This window comes from Rhinolophus ferrumequinum, chromosome 12, assembly GCF_004115265.2.
Source record: "Rhinolophus ferrumequinum isolate MPI-CBG mRhiFer1 chromosome 12, mRhiFer1_v1.p, whole genome shotgun sequence".
In the NCBI taxonomy this organism is placed as follows: domain Eukaryota; kingdom Metazoa; phylum Chordata; class Mammalia; order Chiroptera; family Rhinolophidae; genus Rhinolophus; species Rhinolophus ferrumequinum.
The window spans coordinates 38,299,164-38,318,841 of NC_046295.1; the positions used below are offsets into that span (position 1 = coordinate 38,299,164).

Consider the following 19,678-nt stretch of genomic DNA (forward strand, 5'->3'; position numbering starts at 1 on the left):
ATGAAACATTTATTTTTTTATGTAGGAGCCAAAAATGGATATTTATCTCAGGTTATTGCTCTGCTCCCCCTGAAACCATTTCTTCATTTATTCAATAAACATGTATGAAACATCAGGCACTGTTCAAGGCATAAGACCTCTGTTTTTGTGGTACTTTGGTGTGTGTGTGTGTGTGTGTGTGTGTGTGTGTATTGGGGAAGGGAAGCAGAAATATATGAAAAACACATGAAATACATGAGGATGGACTATGATAAATGCAATGGCAGAAATCGGATTAATGGAATGGAAACCTCGGGAGGGAGTGCTACTAGCTTGTTGGTGGGGGAAGGTTACTCTGAAGAGCTGACATTTGAAGCAAACCAGTAGGAAGAAGAGCTGGTCGTATGAGGATCCACGGGAGCATTAGGGGGAGCAGCATGTGCAAAGGCCCTGACTGGAAACCAGTTGGTCTTCTCGGAGGAACTCAGTAAAGGACTTTGTGGATGTCAGGTAGGGATGAATGCTGACCTAGAAGCAGTCTTAGCAACCACCAGTTTCCTTGGCAACCAGTCCAGCTTCCATTTTCACAAAGGAGGATGATAAGACTGCTGAGGTCCATGTGCATTGACCACGGTCTCTTGGTTCCTAATCCAGCACCCTTTCCACTAAGCCACGCCACACTGCCATTCCCACCTCCTTGGCTTGAGTATTTAATTGCTTTGTACACTGAAGTAAATCAAAGAGATTCATTCATTTTAGGTATGAGAAAAATTGAAGTTGGAATTGTTTGTGGATGGACACAAAGGCCAAAATATTGGCCTCAATGTAAAGAGAGTAACTTTGGGGTCCAGATTAACCTCCAATGGTGGGGTCCCCATGTCGTGAGCAGGCAGGACATGGCTAACAAAGTAGCAGTCTCACACACGTTTGTGTCTTTCCATAATGTCAGGCTTCATTAAAATAAAACCATGGATCTAGTCCCATTGGCTCAGTTTACCACAGGCATCAACCAAGGCTCCCGCCAAAAGATAGTCTCCAATAGTCAAGGTAGAGCGGTTTCATGTAAGAGGGTCATACAGGTTTGCAAGCAATAGGGTTAGGTAAGGTGAACAGGGTCGTTTGAAAGAAGGATGAGAGAGAGTCCGGTGTTCAGCAGAAGTCCTTACCGCCCTGCGGTGTGCAGCAGCAGGCTTGAAGCCCAGCTGCTGAGACGGTCAGGAGGCAGGGCTTCAGGCCTCCATCTGGAATGAGTGCAGATGAGGCTGGCAGCTCCTCAGTTGAGGCCTGAGCAATGAGCGGTCAGAGAGCTTCGAGTTTAGGCTCAAGACTGGGTGTGGTGCACCCATCTGCAGTCTGATAAAGCCGTCCAGGTGGTCACCCTTCACCCCGAGTCTGGAATTATCTGGTTAAGACGTTCACTGGATATACCTTTCAGGTAATGCTCTGGCATGACTGTCATTTTGTGACTGACATAACTATCAAAATTATTAGAGTCCATTTTGTGTTCATTATTAATGCTCTATACACCCCAGTAATTCTGTAAGACACATTCCCAGAACATCAGGTGAGGACAAATTCTGCAGCTCGCCAGAAGCTGAATATGAAACTGGTGAGTAAGTTTGGCAGCCCTAAGTTACCTTTCACTTTACCTTGTGTCAGTTCAGGCCTTGTGGGTGCTACAGGTTGAAGAGTCCAGGGTTTGGCCACAAATAGCCGTAAGAGTTTAAAGGGCAGAGAAAGCAGGCAGATGTGATTCTAGGTATGACAACTAAAGGAAGGTGGAGGAGGTTGGGGGGTAGAGAGCAAAAGAAAATGTAGTGCCTTATTCAAGGTACAGGACTGGGATCCTGAATCCTCCCGTTTCTTCCTTCATCTCCCGCCCCCTGGGTGGGTGACAGCCGCCACGGGTTAAAAGAACCGCAACGTGAGCGGTGACTGGCAACTCAAAGAGTTAACACACAATCAAAACTAACGCAGGGGAGGAGAGAAACACCACACCCCACAGGAGCGCGGAGCCAACTCCCGAGAGAGAAATTCTATTGGCGTCGAGAAGCAGGGAGCCAGCCCCTGGGCGCGGCTTGCAGGGGGCAGGCGGTCGTTGAGGGAAGCGGAAACAAGACCAGGCTGGAGCCGGTGGCAGTTCTGCAGTCTCCGGCTTCCCGGTGACCCTCTCCGCGTCTCCTCCCAGTGCGCCTGGCTCGGCCCGCTGACATGTGTGCCGCCCCGATGCCGCCCCTGGCGCACATCTTCCGAGGGACGTTCATCCACTCCACCTGGACCTGCCCCATGGAGGTGCTCCGGGATCACCTCCTCGGCGTGAGCGAGAGCGGCAAAGTAAGCGGTCGGGCGGCGGGGCGCACCCCGAGCGGCGGGCAGACAGGTGGCAGGCATCCCGGTGGCAGGCATCCCTTGAGCTGCGCTGCGGGGCCAGGAGTTCGCTCCGTGCGCGGCAGCGAGCGCCGCGGCTCCGGAGTTGAACTTGAGTGTTTGGCTTTTGGGGAATGTCAGAAAAATTCTGGCGCTAGGTTCGTGAGCTGGCCAGGAAGTAACGTGTTCCCAGAAGCTGGGAGCCTTGGAGTCCCATGGGTTGGACAGCCGTTCAGGCTGCAGTGGAAGGGGGAGCAAAGCTATACCCTAGCGAATCTTAAAGAGATCATTAATAAACCAGAACATGACTTCATTCATCTTCGTATCTCCGGACCCTGGCAGAGTGCCTGACCCAGGCTAGGCGCTACGTACATTTATTGTGAAAGAAATAACGGAAGAGAGGTCATTTGATCAATATTTTTTAGCCCTGTCAGTGCATGGAATAAGGAAAGAACTGAATTCATTCACCTGATAATTTAACAGACAATATACTTATGATTCAGACTACTTGTAATACTAGAAAGGATAATAGAGAGATATTATCCATCCCCTGCCCCACCACACACCCATAGCCCTCTGCATCAAAACAAGCAGTTCCGTTTTGTGGTTCAACGTGTCTTCTATGAGTGTATCTTCTATACTTCCTTTTTTCCAAAATCAAGACTTCTATAAACGACATGGGTAACTTGATGTCTAATATTTACTATTCCATAACACACCGATAGTAACTTTATCAGCAGTGTCCTGGCCAGTTTGACAAGTAAAAGCCATCTCATTTTTAGAAGAAAAAGTAAAGCTGGGTATAGGATGTTTTTGAGCTTTTCCCCAGCAGTTTGGTTAGCAAAAGTACAAGTGTTGTGACTTGTCAGCTTGGAGATACTATTCCTGACTAAAGATTCTTCCGAGTCAGTGACGGTTTTGAATCAGGACTCTTACATTTGGGAATAACTAAACCCCTGTTTTTTTATGGTACTTAAAAAAAAATATTCTCTCTGTGCACACTCAGGGAGCCTGCTGTTATGTTTCCAAGGTGATGGAACTCTCAGAGCTCCCCCAAATGGGAAGACTCGCATAAACCCTGAGACTGATGAATTGTTGCCTTATGTACCTGACCCTCAAGTTTCAGGGAACGCTTATCACTCAGAGCATGTCTCAAGAGGCAAAGGAACAGAGACTGTTAACAGGAAAGATTAGAGGTGTTTGCCTAATCACAAGGAGCTGTTAAACTCTTAGGATTCTTTTTAAAAATCAATTTCCCATATCCAGAATTTTAATTGGTAAGCTAGCAGACAAGGGAGTGGGTTTGAGGACTGGCTTTAACCAGTGAAGATGAATAAGAAAAGGAAGTAATTTATCGAGAAAATTACCTTTTCTGGGTGTTGTACAGAAGAAGAATAAGAGTGTCCCAAACATGTAATTAGTAGTTGAGTCAGGAAGTCTATTCGTAAGGAAGGAACATATTGAAGTTATAAATTTAGAAAAATGTCATTTCCCCACAAGAGAACATTAACTAGGAATTGAATACAAAGGTGAGTTAATCAAGTGGCTTAGATTTATGGTATAAAAATGCTCTAATCAGTGAGTTGGTAACTGCCTCCTGCTCTCTTCCTAGGTGCAAGGCAGTTGATTTCTGCCTGTGTGTAAAGGGAGGGCACGTCATATACAGAGGGTGCCAAAAAATGTATACACATTTTAAGAGATGTTATGTATATAGCAGTAGTTCGCCATAATCAGAAGTGTCTGGACGCTGACGGTAACCACTTTGAGCACCTCTTGTAATTGCAGAAGTCAAACGTGACTATCTGTATTACAATTTTCATACAGTTTTTTCCTTTCTTAAAATGTGTGTACATTTTTTTGGCACCCTCTGTATATATCAAGACTTGATTTCCCTCATTTGAAAGTGGGAATGCCTCTCCTTTAAAGTTACTGGGATAAATATTTAAAATTTTTCAGAACTCTAAACAGAAAATTATATCCCCATGAAATAAATATGAAGAATCATCATGATCTTTACATTTTTACTGAGCTTCTAAAGCGGTTCTCAAACGTTGGGATGAATCATAAACATCTCGGGGTGCTTGTTAAAATGTCAATTCCTGGGCATCATCCTCAGAGAATCTGAATCCATAGGCCTGGAGTGGGCCCAGCCTATGGGTTCCAACAAAGGTCCCAGGAGATCCTAATGTAGGTAGTGAGTGCATTACATGTTGGGTAACCACAGCATATAGGCTGTTTGATGGAACCAGTTGTGGGGGGATCTGGGGTGCTCGGTTCTCCATTACAAGCCCAGGTCTGGGGTAGCATCTCCGAGAGGGGTCATGACCTCCTCTGTCCTTTTCCCTCTCCCTCCTAGACCTCATCCCTCATTTTATACAACTTCATTTAGGCCCAGAGAATGGTAATAACTGACCACTTTTGATTCATTAATTTAAGCTCATTCAAAATTAGGTTAATTAAAAAAAATTCTCTAGTCAACCTTTTAGCATTGGGCATTTTGAATTCAGAGTTAGTTTTTCTGCTCAAGGAGCATGGAGCTTTTCAAAAGAAAGATGCCAGCCTGTATAATTCACCTGCAGATATTTAATTCATGTTGAGACAGTGTGTGCTCAAATATTACCCAATTACCTGATTCTTCCCATATGCAACAGAGTCAGGTTGACTTTAGAGGTACATAAAGATGCCCTGCATCTCTTACTGCACAGTTACATAGAAGCAAGAGTGAGGAAGAGAATCATTTTAGTGCCCTGGAGTGGCAGGAGAAAGTCCTATGGAGAAACAGAGACCTGGGTTCAAGTGTGGTCTCCACCATTGACCAGCTCCGAGACCATGGACAAGACACTTAATCTTTCTGAGCCTCAATTTCCTCATCTGTAGAATCAGATTTCCTTTTCTAAGTATTAAATGAGATAACGTATGCAAATGCCTGGCACTTAGTAGATACTTAACACATGCGTGTTTCTTCTGTCTTTTTTCCCCTCTGCCCCTAGCAAATGCTTTACCTGTTGCTCACTGCAGCGTTTTTTGTACATTTCCACATGCTGACAGCCATGTAGGCCAGCTGGAAGAGAAGGAAGGCATGGCCTGGACGAACTGTGTGGGAAGGGGGACCTCTGCTGTGCAGCCTCATTGCTCTTGTCATTGACCCACTGGGTCACAAAGAGGCATCTGGGAAGAAAGATCGAAAGAACATTTGCTGCCAGGTTGGCTAGCACATTATTTTCAATATCTCTTTTAGTCTTCATTATTCCCACTTACAGTTGGAGAAGTTGAGACTTGAGAAATCATGCATCCAGACACGGTGGTGTAGCTGGATTTTGAACTTACATGGACCAAGCCCATGTTCTTTTCACTATAACAGGCTACTCCCTGAGGCGCAGCTCCTGACCTCAGAGAACTTGCACGGTTAGCAAGGGAGTTTAGACTTGCAACTGTAATAAAAGTAGATTGATCCTGAGCCAAAGCCTGGGCTCATTGTTGGAGATACACTGATGAACAAAACATGCAAATTCTGCCCTGTCCTTGGGAGGTTGTACATTTACAGAATCTGCTGTAACTGATTAGAACTTGAACTAATCTGGAGGTGGGGAGAATGCTCTCCTGAATGTGAAGTGATATTTAAATTGTAATCTGAAGGATGAATAGAAGTGAAATAGGTAAGGCAGGTAGGATTGGAGGTGGGGAAGAGTCTTCTAGGTAGAGGGAACAGTCTGTGCAAAGGCCTGGGGTAAGAAGGAATGAAAGCATCAAGGTCATTAGAGTCCAAAGTTCTAGAAGAAGGATAATACCAGGTATGACTGGGGAAGTAGGCAGGGCAAGATCTTGGAGGAGGGCATAGGGAGTGGGGGGAGGAAATGTGCCATGACAAAATTTTGCATTTTTAAAGGATCATTCTAGATTCAGTCCAAACAGTGTGTTGGAAAGGAGCTGAGTGCATCAGGCAAGGAGATGCAATAGAAGCCTATTGCAATAGTTGAGGTGAACTGGGTTATGGTTTAGAAGAGAGAAGTAGTGTATCAATTAAGATGTTGTCGTGCAGGGAGTCACGCAGGGGTCTCTGGTCCCGCTCCCCACATAAGAACGCAGGATATGGCAAGGCCAAAAAGGAACACCCACGGAGCCATAGGTAGGGGAGTCATACCACTAGTCTACTAAAGGCTGGATCCACACGACCTGCAACCTGCTGTCCGCTTCTCTGCCTGCCAACCAACTGATTTGCTAGCTGCAATCCGCCATGCTAACTGCAATCGGCTCTTTCTAGCTCAGCCACTATCTTCTTGCTAGCCCCCATTTGCTACTAGCGTAGCCACAGCAGTTACACTGGGCACTAGCCCAATGGCTCACTGGTTACAGCTGACGGCCAACTAGCCACAGCGGATGGCCATCCAATCACAGTTGATGGCCATTTACTACCTGAGCCAGCACCTTTCCATGTGAAGCCGAGAGCCTGGAAATTGCACTCCTGGCTCTGTCCCCACAGATGTGAACTCTTAAAAGTGCCTGTATCACTTACAACCTATGGAATTTGATCAACTTACTTAACAATTCTATTTCCAGATTTCCTCATGTGTGAAATAATTACTAGAGTCTACCTCATAGGGTTGTTAAAAGGATTAAATGAGTTAATAATTGTAAAGTGCATAGATTAATGCCTTGCATGTAGCACATGTCTGATCAACGTCAGCAGTTATTATCTGCAATGGAGATGGAGAGAGGTAGACAGAAATCAGTAGCTATTTAGGTCAAGTCAACTGGATTTGATGACAGGATTAGAGAGATGTTTGTGAATGGATTAAATAGTATGATGGAATACAGATTGGTGGTGATAGGAACAGCTTAATGAAGGAAGCCAAAATTGAGCTGGCCATTAAAGAACACATAGGACTTGGACATGCGGAAAAGGGTTAAATAGCTCTGGAGAAGGGAATTAGTCTATGTTCTTTAATTCCCCAACTGCTGGGAGGAGCAAGAGTTATATTTCACCCGAGACTGCGTCATCCTCTTGCTTTGCCAGGATTTCTCACAGTCTAAATCACAAATCTGAGTGGTTCTGGATCGTCCTTTCCTTCTGCTTGGGCAGGTGAAACCCATCTTCCTGCCAAGCTCAAGACCTCAGAATATCCTGTGACCTTGAAGAGGGACTTTGGGCTAAGCCATCCCTCTTGAGGCTGCAGAATCAGAACTTTGCTTTCACTAGAAGCATATGTTAGTGTCACGTTTTTATCTTGTAAATTCCTGTTTTCTGGAAGGCTAACTGCTTTGTTCAAAATGCTCATGGCCAACAGTGTTGTTTACACACTCAATAGCTATAACCCCGCCCTCCTTATTCACACATCTGAATTTGATCAGCCTGTAATATACTTGCTCGTGGATACAGCATGGTGTAAGCCTGACGTGGTGATCGGAATCCCATTTGCCATCTACAACTTTTCCCTTCATTTTATCGAACGGTGGCCAGTGCTGACATTCTGGCATGCAAGAAGTCGGTTTGGAGGCTTCTTGGAAATGTTTTCCTCCCTAATCTGTAGACAGATATGGGAAGAGAAGTCCTTTCTCTTTTGGATGCTCTCCTGTGAGGAGTGGAGCTGCTGCTGCCACTGTTTGAGACTATGAGGAAAAAAATTAAGAGGATTTCAGGGACACCAACCTAGTCCCTCTTTGAGCGTCACTGAATACATACTGAATAACATCATTGAAAACTTACAGTAACTATCCCTGGAACTGCCAACTCCCTTCAGACTTCTTTTGAGAGATAATGTAATAGTATCTGTATTGTCTACACCTCTGTTATTTGCAGCCCAGGGTATCTCTAACTATTACATTGCTTTTGCAAAGGATTTTGTTGTTTTTCAAAGGACTGCCAGCTGCCTTCTCCTTTTTCCATTTCTGTCTACTCCTTATTGGCAAAAATGTCAGTGTCTTTTCAGACACCATATCTGTAGTCAGACCCGGCCAGTTTTCCTCTGGGATGTCTTCGTGCCCACCCCTTTCCATTGCCGTTGGCTCTGTGCAGCTGTTCATTATCTTCTTTTTTTTTTAAAATTAGAATATATTGGGGTGACAATCGGTAGCAAAATTACATAGGTTTCAAGTGTACAATTCTGTAATACATCATCTGTATATCATGTTATGTTTTCACCACCCAGAGTCAGTTCTCCTTCTATCACCATATATTTGACCGTGTTGACTCTCATCTACCACCTCCCTCCCCATTTACCCTCTGGTAACCTCTAACCTATTGTCTGTGCCTATGAGTTTTTGTTTCTTTATTTGCTTGTCTTGTTCCTTTGTTGCTTTCAGTTTTGTATACCACATATCAGTGAAGTCATATGGTTCTCGACTTTTTCTGTCTGATTTATTTCACTTAGCATAATAATCTCAAGATCCATCCATGTTGTCGCAAGTGGTACTATTTCATCTTTTCTTATGTAAGAGCAGTATTTCATTGTGTATATATGAGCATACCACATCTTCTTTATCCAATCATCTATTGAAGGACAGTGGTTATATCCATGTCGGGGCCACCATAAATAAAGCTTCAATGAACATCAGAGTACATATATCTTTACATATAAATATTTTCATCTTTTTGGGGTATATACCCAGGAGAGGGATTGCTGAGTCATATGGTAATTCTATGCGTAATTTTTTGAGGAACCTCCACGCTGCCTTCCATAGCGGCTGCACCAATCTGCATTCCCACCAACAGTGTATGAGGGTTCCTTTTGCTCCACGGCCCCTCCAACACTTGTTACTATTTGTTCTTGTTCATTATCTTTTGCCTAAAACATTTCAGGAGCCTCCTAACTGCTCTCCCCCATCCTAATATCTCCTCCACGTTACAGAAAGTTACTTTTTTGGAGCAGGGGTGCTATCATGTATCTCCTCTTTTGCAACCACCTATGGCTCTCTGTTGCCTCTAAGGTCCAAATGCCCTGGGAAGACATTCTAGTCTTGACATTGGCCCCAGTCTCCTTTTCTAATACATCCTCCTGCTCCATCCTCCTCTCTGGCAAATGGAAGTAAGATTAGCATGACTGGTTTATCACCATGAGGTACCCATGAGCCGAGGGCTGTCTATCCGTGCCAATTTTTCACTGTTTCCCAGACCATCATGACTTTTTATGCCTCCACTTTGTTGGTGCCAATCTCTCAGCCTGGGATAGTCCTCCTTTTATATCCCCTTTTCTACTCTGCCTTGCTCAAAATGAACTCTTTCTCTTCCTTCAAGGCCTAGGTCTGATGTCCCCTTTTCCCCAAAGGCATCCCTGCCCATCATCCCCCAGTGAGAACAATTACCCTTTGTTCTCCCATAAAATGTTGCACATACTATAATCAAACTGGAGTTTTCCTGGTGGATAAGAGCATGGCTTCTGGAGTCAGAGTGTGTGTATTCAAATCCCAACTCAGACACATACTTGGACAACTTTCCTAACATATCTGAGCCTCGGCAGTTTCTTTTATAAAATTTGGGCATTAATAGCACACTGAAGGAGTTGGAGGCAGATGAGATAGTGTGTGTAAAGCACTTGGCACATAGTAATTGCTCAATAAGTATTGGCCATTGTTATCATTTTTCTTTTGCTGAAGTAATGATTTCATTTTTGCCTTTGATTATACGTGGCTTTATAGATGTTCTCATTCACTGAATTGATTTAAAATTCTTTGACAAATGGGAGGACAACTAGAGAGAAGGTGACAGTTGTCACACTATGTGTCAGCCAGATTTTTTGTATACCAACAACGCTGAGATGAGACATCTTCTTCATCATCATCCCTGCTTTATAAATGAGGAAATGGAGACTCAGAGAGTTATCTGACTTGGCTGTAGTCCCAGCGAGTAACTGGCAAAGCCAAGATTCATACCCGTGCCTCTCTGATTTCCAAGGTCTCCTGTCACGAAGGCCGAAATTCTCTCATCCTTATGGCCTCTCCACATTGTCTTATTATTTTAACACAAAGCAGGTAGTCAGGAAATTATGTTGAATGTAATGTATGATACAAAGACATTCATTTGTGATGCGAAAAATAAAGACCTTTTAAACTCCAGGAAGATTTTTTTAAAAGCATGATTAGACTTATTTACTGAGGCTTTGAAGCAACATTGCTGGACATGACTGGAGGAGTTTGCTGGCCTTCCGTTTGTGTAACGCGGTCTATTAATTCCTGGAATTTGTTGGCATTCCTGACTGATTTGGTGCTGCGGCTGTGGGGTGACCTCGGTGCTGGTGTACGAGTCAGTACGTGACACAAGTCTGGCTGCCTGACTGATCACAGATAGGCAGTATGTCTTGGAGGCCCATGGCATGTCCACTCACGATCTTATGATTTAGGGATAAAGACCAGGTGGACTTCCCTCACCTGCAAGAGGAAAAATCTGACTGGTCATGTATTTACAACCCACCTTTCTATAGAAAGGACAGAAAGTAGCTCCAGAGGGCACGGACAAGTAATAATACTTCTATACATTTAGAGGGAGAGGAAAGAGTCAGTTGTTGACATAAAACGAAGCTAAGAATTAGATTTAAAATGCATCATGAAACGACCTACACTCTCACTGGCCTCTGACTTTCCTAGGTGCCAGCCGGTAAAGGGATATGTGTTAACTTGTTCGGCAATATCTGTACTAAAAGCCGCTGCTCAAGAGAAGCATGTCTGTTTTTGATGCTGAGTTCAGAGCGGAATTTCTCCTAGGCGGACATTGTCTAAAAAATGCACTTAACAACTTCCCTTCACAGCGTAGAGTTGTGTAGCGTTGCCTCTCTTGAGCACCTTTACTTGAGCTGGAGACTTGACAAAAAAGGAGTCCATATATCTACAGTGTAGGGCTGAGGCCGTGGGGAGGGGCCAGGGGAGGTGGTCTAAGTTCTCAGGTCTTGGCTGATCTGAAGTGACCTGGAGATAGACTTTAGGGTGTCAGAGGGGTGACAGGACCACATGTCCTCCAGGCATGCCTCCGAAGAATGGGCCTTTGGATGGAGTTTTGATGAACACCAAAAGACAGGAGCCTGCGTCCTCCTTGGCAAAAGCCTGCGGTGCCACGGTTTTGTATTGCCAGTAAAATGCAGAAGCACGTGCCTTTACTGATAACCAAGCTTTGTGGATGTGGAGGACCCGGACAGAAAACTATTCAGTGCTTTTCAATCCATTTACACTGATGAGAAGGACTCTCCTCTTAGAAGATTTGCCAGTTTTAAACCTGCATATCTTGTCTTCCGTTTCGCTTGTGCTCAAGCTCATTCTTTGAGGCTCACGTCAAAGACGATCTCCAAAATCTCTTTACTACCTCCCTACCCCAAAGTGACCTCTCCCTCCTATAAATCTCTTTTATTGTCCGTTCTTCTTAGAGACTACTTACATACATTTGCTTACCATGTAGCATATTTGTATATATTTTCATTCAAATTGATTATAAGTTCCTATTCACATGACATAAGAAGAAAAGTAGAAAATAGTTACTACTTCTTAGAAAGCCCAGGATGTTGCAAGTAGTATTAGGTACTCAATAAATATTAAATGAAATAATGTTCTGAAAAATTATAGAAACTGTTGCACAATTTGTCTTAATCTTTGCTGAGAATATTTTTAAAACCAATTTGTGTGTTCTTTAGAAAGCAAAATGTTGTATGTAATTTAATCTTGCCTCAAAGGGGCTTTTATTACACAAAATACAGATATTTAGAAGTGGTGAGTTATGTTGATTAAATCTACTATGGTTTGAAAATGATGTTACTTTTGAGAGGTTTTTGTTTTATGTCAAAACACAGGAATTGGAGATTACTTTCGTTTTTTGTATTCTGCTACCTGTACAATGCCTTTAATGATTCATTCTGCAAATAATGACTACCAACCATATACTCTCTCTTTGATAAACTAAAGAAATAGGTTCTGTGGCCAGCGATGAAGTCACAAGCACTACTTTCCATCCACAGTGAATTACAGATTTACCAGTTAAAGCCAAATGCTCAGTCACAGAGTGAAGGGTTGTACCCCACCAGTGGGTATGATTATAAGGAACACAAAGCTCAGAGAAATCGTTAGTGGCTAGCCCAGTGCTGTACAGCTAGGAAGGCATGGAGGTGGGATTTGAATCCAGGTTATTTCCTCTCCAGCATTTCTTATCTCTCGAGGTTGGATTTAAAGTCTCATTACCCTTTCAGCCACCTGAGCACTTAACTCTCTCAGCCCTGTCTCCTTCCTTGCTGTGCCTTTGATCCTAGACTACAAAGCCATCTTCATGCTGCAGCCAAGTCGGAGATTTTCTGCTGGGTCCTGTTAGTCACCTCCTGGTTCCTTCCCCCTTGAAACTGTGCCATCTCTTTCGTGATCTTGTCCTTCAGTCCCGTTCGATATACTCTCATCAATAAAGCTATTTTTACATCTCGGTTCTCAGCACCCATAAAACTCCAAGTCTGGAAGTCCTCCCAATCCACAGCCTTCCTACAACCCCAAATAATGCAACAGTGATGGCTCTTAAACTAATTTAATCAATATGTGTGTATCTGAATTTACAAAACTGATTAAGACAGGATACGTGTGTACTTTACAAAAGAGTTAGTAAGAGATGGTTTTCACAGACTGATAGAGATAAATTCAATAGGGACTTCAGCTTTCTCTTATTCCTGTTTTTTTCTTTAATTAGTCATCCATCCCTACTTTCTCCTGTGATTGTTGCAATATCTGTTTGTGGGTTTTTCTTTAAGGGGGTTCGTAGCTTTCATCAAATCGCAAAAGAGTAAGTGCCTTCTAAATGTCAAAAACCTCAGATCATCTAATCTTGCACCTAAATTGGACTGTTTCATCCTGGTCCATCCCTATGGAACTCCTCTAAACTGACCAGATCGGTTTCTTCCTGAAGAGCAGGGGAGGCAAGGATGTGGCAACTGGGACTGAAGACCTGAGGATTCAAAACTGTGTGCATTTCATGACTCTAAGGAAGCTTAACCAATTAGCTCACATGATGTTGAAGAAAGGAAGAGATCAGACCCACGAGGACAAGCAGAAAGAGAGCTGTCACCTGCAGCTCCAGAACCTTTGTATGAGATGTACACCTGCAGGAGATCACTAAATGTCTGGAGTTTAAGTCGAAGCACGAAGAAACCGATCCGGTGAGTTTAGAGAAGTTTTATAAGGAGGCTCCTCCAGAGATCAGCAAGGCTGAGGTCACCATGGGAGACCCTCACCAGCAAACCCTTGGGAGCTGAAGCAGCGGAAAAGGCTGGCAGAGAACTACTGTGAATGCCTGACCAATAAGGGAAAGATCCTTAAGGAGACCGAGGTGCAGAAGGAGGACCTGAATCAGCCTCCAGCCTCACTTCAACAGCGTCATACAGGCTTCCCTCCTGCTGCAAGAGTACCTGTTCATGCCGTTCGACCAGGACCACGAGCAGTCTGAGACAGCAGACACCTGCACCTTCCCTCTATGTCCAGGCCACTGCCTCTGGGCAGGCCTGCGATAAGACGCTGTCTGTGGCAATCGAAGGCACTGTGGACATAGCCAAGGCTCTGGTTAAGCCTCCCAAGGACCCCCAAAATGATGAGAGAGACTTAGAAGCCCAGGAGGAACAGACAACAAGATGCTGGTGACTCACGCTGGGAGTTTAGTGGGTGACAGGTGCAAGGAGATGCTGAAGAGGCACCCACTGTCCGTCGTGCCACACCTGAAGTGCAAAGATGACAGTGTGCTTCACCTGACTTTCTACTGTCTCATGAACCTCAGTATCATGACGGTAAAAGTCATAGTGACAAGTGCTACAGAGCTGGTCACGCACATCGTGCAGGTGACTTGCTGTCTCAGCTCAGTCCTGAGCTGTTTATATCCTAGGGATCATGGAAAGAAGACTGAATCCAACCAGTCAGTACTCGTTTGATAAAGTTGGCATCCTGACTTTGAGAGACTGCGCACTTGACCTAGGTCACCCTTATTTGTGGGTATAGAAGCTGAGTGGCCTCTACTTTCCCAGAGAGCAGCCCCAGCACACGGTGATTGCTGCCCGCTCACTGAGTGCCAGCACAGAGAGCCCCCACGAAACTGCTGAAGTCTGGGGTGCAGTCCCCTCTGGCGCGCCACAAACAGTTTGTATCCCTGGAACGTGGCATTGTTTCAGCTGCCAGTGATTGCCAGTCCCTCTTCCCTGCAAAGGTTGTCTCTTGCCTGGTGAAGTGGGTGACGATTGCCCATGAGGATTGTGGGGAGCTTCATTTCACCAAAGACATTGGAGGAAGAACTGGCCGGGGTCACCCATCTCTACTACATGGCACTCGTGGAAAGGGTCTTAGCCAAACTCCAGGCTGCCATGGTGCTGAATCCCAGCTACTCCTCTGTCCCAGCTCTGTCTGAACTAGAAAGGGAGAAAACCAGCAGTGAAGATGACAGTGTTCGGGCCATGGACAGCAAGGTCATTGTGTGCTAAAAGGAGCTGTGTGGCCCCCGTCCCAGCGAACAGCTCTGGACCACCAGCTGCAGAGCCTGTGACTGCTGCGAGACGTCCAACTGGAGACCAAGAGCCACGTGGCAGCATGGAGGAGCCCGAGGAATTCCCCCAGGGGTCCCAGCAGGAGGAAGCTGTTTAAATATAACCATCCTCAAGTGTTCCATCCTCAAGGATTCCTCAGCCACCGCTGATCTGCCACTCAGCCTGGTGTTTCGCCTTAGGCCGTAGTACTCCTCCTCTGCTTTCTCCTCTGGTTCACACGCAGCTCTTGATAGTCTCCAAAGACAGGGTTTTTTTTTTTTTCATTTTTTATTTCTAGCCTATTAAAGTGTCACCTGACAAAAAAATAAATAATAAAATGCAAGTGTACAATTTCATGTTCCAGAGCATGTTTGTAAATCCAAAGGGAAATCCTTTAACCACAAAGCAATCATTTTCTGTTTTTCTGCTAACCCCACCCTTCAGCAACGACTTGTTTGTTTTCCGTCTCTATAAACTGTCCTATTCTGAATGTTTCATATAAACAGACACAAGCAATATGTCATCTTTTGTACCTATCTTTTTTCCTTCAGCCTAATGTTTTCAGGGTTTCTCCATATTTGTGGCATGTATCAGAACTCCATTCCTCGTTGTGGCTGAATCATGATCCATTGTACAGATAGACTGCATTTTGCTTATCTATTCATTCGTGGATGGATGTTTAAATTGTTTCTACCTTTGCCTGTTATCAGCGGTGCTGCTGTGAACATCCATGTACAAGTTTTTAAAGCTGATTCTTTAAAATTTTTTTATGACTCTTTATTGTTTAACTCCAGGATAAGTCTAGGCCTGAACTTGCTGACTGTCCAGCTTTCTGTGTTGCTTATGGCTTTGCGTCTTTGTCTCTGCCCTCCTTCACCTTTCATCTGCTGGATTAATATCTTTCAGGATATAAGTGTCATTTTCTCAATGACTACTGGCATTGCTGTTGACAGGCAGAGCTCCTTTGTGTCCCACTTTCTGCTTGGCACCTCTTTATTGCTCTTTTGTATCTCATGAGTTTCTCCCATAACCTAACTTTGGAGGCAGGCGCTTTGACTTTATCACTTTCATATCCACAACTCCTAGTCCATGGTAGACACTGAAGTGACTACTTGTTGGATAAATGGTGCACAAGATAACCAGGCTGGAAAAGTTAGCTTTAGGAGTCAGCAAAATGTACAGACAGCTAAAAATATCTTCCAAATAACCAATAATTAGAATAAGAATTCTGGTTTTTTGTTTGTTTGTTTGTTTTGTTAAGTCTGGAGCATAATACAATATATTTGGCTACTGGGAGCTGTTGTTAGTTTCATGTCCCAGTGAATAATCAGGAACCCTAGAAGAGTAGATTTTAATTGGAGCTCTGAGACCTCATAAAGTTCTCAAATGCCTTTATCTTTGACTATGAGAAAGATGTGGAATAATGTAGATTGTAAAGGCCTGTTTTCTCCCTTTGGTTTTATATTATGGTTGGTTAAGTGTTCACTTCATAAAATGGAAATTTACTTGAAATGTTTTTTGTAAATGGCTCCTTATAATTTGCAGTCCTGGAACATGGTAAACAATAGACCCTCCGTAAACAATAGCTCTTCCTGTCCATCTCCTATCCCTTGCAGTGCTTAGTGTTTTAGCACAAAATTGGCATGCAGTAAATGCTTCCGAATGGAAGAATGAATAGAATGGACTTCTAATGCTTTGTACACTATTCCTTAGGGACACAAGTAGTTCTGCTAGAGTAGATATGAAATAGTTAATCAGCATTCTCAGCTGGTTGTAGCCAATATGTGTGAACGTGCAACATAAGAAGACCGAGCAACATAATGCCTTCCACAGGCCGGGCAGATTTTTTCCTGTGTACTATTTAACCTAGAAGTTGTTTTCCTCCTGCTGTTTGTGGGGTGGTCTTATGTGTGCCCTAACCCTTTTTTTGGAGAGAAGCCACTCCAGGTCACTAGCCCAGTGGGGGCCAGGTGGTGTGGCCATAGTAGCCCTGTGGAGTTCCTGTGCTTGAAGCTCATAAGAACCTGTAATAGCTGATGAGCACAAACTCCCAGGGGTACGAGATAAAGGGTGGACAAAAGAGATGCAGGCCTTGCCTTATTTACCCTCAGAGTCAATGATCAAATAAGCATTGGTAAGTGTGTAATTTCTAAAAAGGAAAAATGCAGAGTGCTATGGAAGTAGGAAACCAGAAGACTTGGCTTATCTTGATGAGCTAAGTGCTATTTGAGCTGAGTCTGAAGGTTAAGCAGAAAAAGAGGAGATGATTGTGCAAAGACACAGCAAAAAGGAGGAACAAGGAACTCGTGGGGTGCAGAGAAGGATGGAGAAGGGGTCGGGTCAGAAACAGATGAAGCCACAGAGATAAGCAATAGCTAACTCAGCATCTTGGTGGGCTTTTCCGTGTATTCCCAGGGCAATGGGAAGCCAATGAAGGCTGTTGGATAGATCAGATTTGCATTTAAAAAATACATAAGCAATAATTGAAGAGTAGAGAACAGACTGGTGAAGGGCAAGTGTAGTTGCTGGAGAAGATGAGTTAGCAGGTAGTTGTGGTGGACCATGGAAGAGCTAGATAGGTGGTGGTGGAGTTGGAGAGAAGTGGGTGTATCTGTGAGACAATAGGAAGGCAAAAATCAATGAAATTTGGAGACTGGTTGGATATGGAGGGAGAGGGACAGGCTTCTCCTGGGTTTTGGGCTGATACAATTGGATGGATGTGGTGGCCATCACTGAGTTAGAGAACAGAAGAAGAGGTCCGCCCAGGTAGGACAGACCCAGAGGTCTGTTTTGGTCATGCTGCGTTGAAGTAGCCTTGTGCCATCTAGCTGGAGATGTCAAGTAGGTGTTGGCTTGTAGGTCTGGAGTTCAGAAGAGATATCTGAGTGGAGGATATAAAATGTGGAGTAAGGGTTAAGAAGAGAACAAGAACTAGATTCACTCCAGTGGTTGAGTTTGGAATAAAAGAGGATAAGTAGGATAAGAAGGGCAACCCGAAGGCCAGAGGAAAACCACAGGCAGGTGGTGTCATAGAAAGCAAAGGATGGGGGTACATCCAGACGGAGGGAATAGAACAGATGTCACATGTTACTGAGAAGGAGAAGTAAGAGAAATAATACTGGAAAAATGCCCAGTGGGTTCAGCTAATCTGAGAGTATTGGAAGACTTATTTTGGTGGAGAGAGGGGGTGGCAGTCAGCTTGGTTTGGATCTTGGAATGGGTGGAAGATACGGACATGCAGAAAGTGATCATAGGCAACTCTCTTCAGATAATGTGTAATATATTTATTTATCATATGAGAAAAATAATTAAGTGCCTTCAATAGAAATAAAATTCAAATATGTTACATATGTTTTATTCCCCCAATTCTTCAGTGTTTTGAGGATTTCTATACAAACATTTACACTTGTAAAATTTATGTAAGCTTGCTGATATTGCCCATTTGCAAATATTTGAGTGGAAGTCAAAGCTTTGGCAACATATAGGTTCTAGAATTAGAATTAGTTGCCGCCTTCTTAGTAATAATTTTACTGTCTTATCTCAGAAATACAATTTAGCATCTCAGTGTCACTGTAAATCTTGGTATTTAGTCAGAATGAAGCTCTTCTCGTTTTATGAAGACCATAAAGGGAAGACAGAACTTTTCTGTAAATCTAAGATTGTTTTGAAATTAAAACAAGTAAAACCGGTAAGACAGTAGAACCAAGTGTTTTCTGTATTCAGAAATGCAATTTGACTTCAGGAAGTTGTTTTTGGACTTCTGCCTTCTCCAAGGGATTTGAGAAAACCTCACCCCCACCCCGCCTTGCTGTGTGGGTGACTGTAAAGCTTTAATCCAGCTGAGAAAAGCAGCATATAAATGACTCACATTAAGAAGGAAAACTATAACCCTTATGTGTATGAATGGAGGGCTGTACCATTCTTTTTTTCTTTCTTTGTCTAGACAATCAAGTAGGAAGGAGAAAACCAAGAAGACTTACCCTCGGTATGCCATTGGATTTAGAATTAAAAAAAACAAAACAACCAAAAACTGCCATGTAATCTAGACAGGATTGGATGCTTCAAAAATGCCAAATCACTGGGAAGATAGAATGAGAAGACAGTAAAAGGAAACGATGTGATAATTATTACACTGTAAATACACATCAGTTTACATTTTTTCATGTCTTTGGGCTTCCCCATCTTTTTGTTCACACTCTGAATGCCCTTCCTCCTCATTCTCCCCAACATATTCTTTATTCATCAGCTCCTCCAAAAAACAACCTGACTTTTCTAGTCCTCACTAGAAATGTTCTGCCTTCTCTGGGTTATCCCAGTTCAGTCTGGAATGCTGATTTGGCCTCGAGAAACATGCCCCTGTGCATTGTCCTCAGTTTCCTGTATGCACAGAAATTTTCTTTCCTCAGCCAGAGAATACACTCTTGAAAGGCAAGGATTATTTCTTATACATTTATCCAAATCTTTAGCGGTTTGGTGGCATACGATGTACATTTAAACAATATGTATTCCCTTGAATTATCAGTTAAAACGCATTATTGAACATGACAAAAAGTAGGCCAAGAGCATATTTTTTTTCACATTTACTAATTCTCTCTGTTTTTATTGAGACAGTTGAAAATAGGTGCAGACATCATGAGTTTCTTCAGCTTGCGTCAGCTAGGCTAAAGACAAGTTCCTACATAACCACTAGGCCATTGTCACACGTTAGAAAGTTAACGGGAATGTCCCCATATCCTCTAATGATCCATGTTCAGATTTTCCCAATTGTCCCTAACATGTCTTTTTAGCTTAAAAAAAAAGGCCAACAAACGCGATTCAATCAAGATTCATGAATTTGTTGTTATGCTTCTTTTGTCTTTCTAAATTTAGGAGTCCCT

The 19,678-nt window shown here is 43.5% G+C and overlaps 1 protein-coding gene and 1 pseudogene across 1 annotated transcript in view; both read left to right on the plus strand.

The window, feature by feature from the left end:
• The first annotated feature begins 2,011 nt into the window (after positions 1 to 2,011).
• GDA (guanine deaminase) overlaps positions 2,012 to 19,678 on the plus strand; it is a 68,423-nt gene continuing 50,756 nt past the window's right edge. Inside the window, exon 1 of the mRNA XM_033122880.1 lies at positions 2,012 to 2,313. Coding sequence (XP_032978771.1) covers positions 2,191 to 2,313 — 123 coding nt within the window. The 5' untranslated portion in view covers positions 2,012 to 2,190. The remainder of the gene's footprint in view (positions 2,314 to 19,678) is intronic.
• Positions 11,297 to 14,971, plus strand: LOC117032021 (THO complex subunit 5 homolog; annotated as a pseudogene).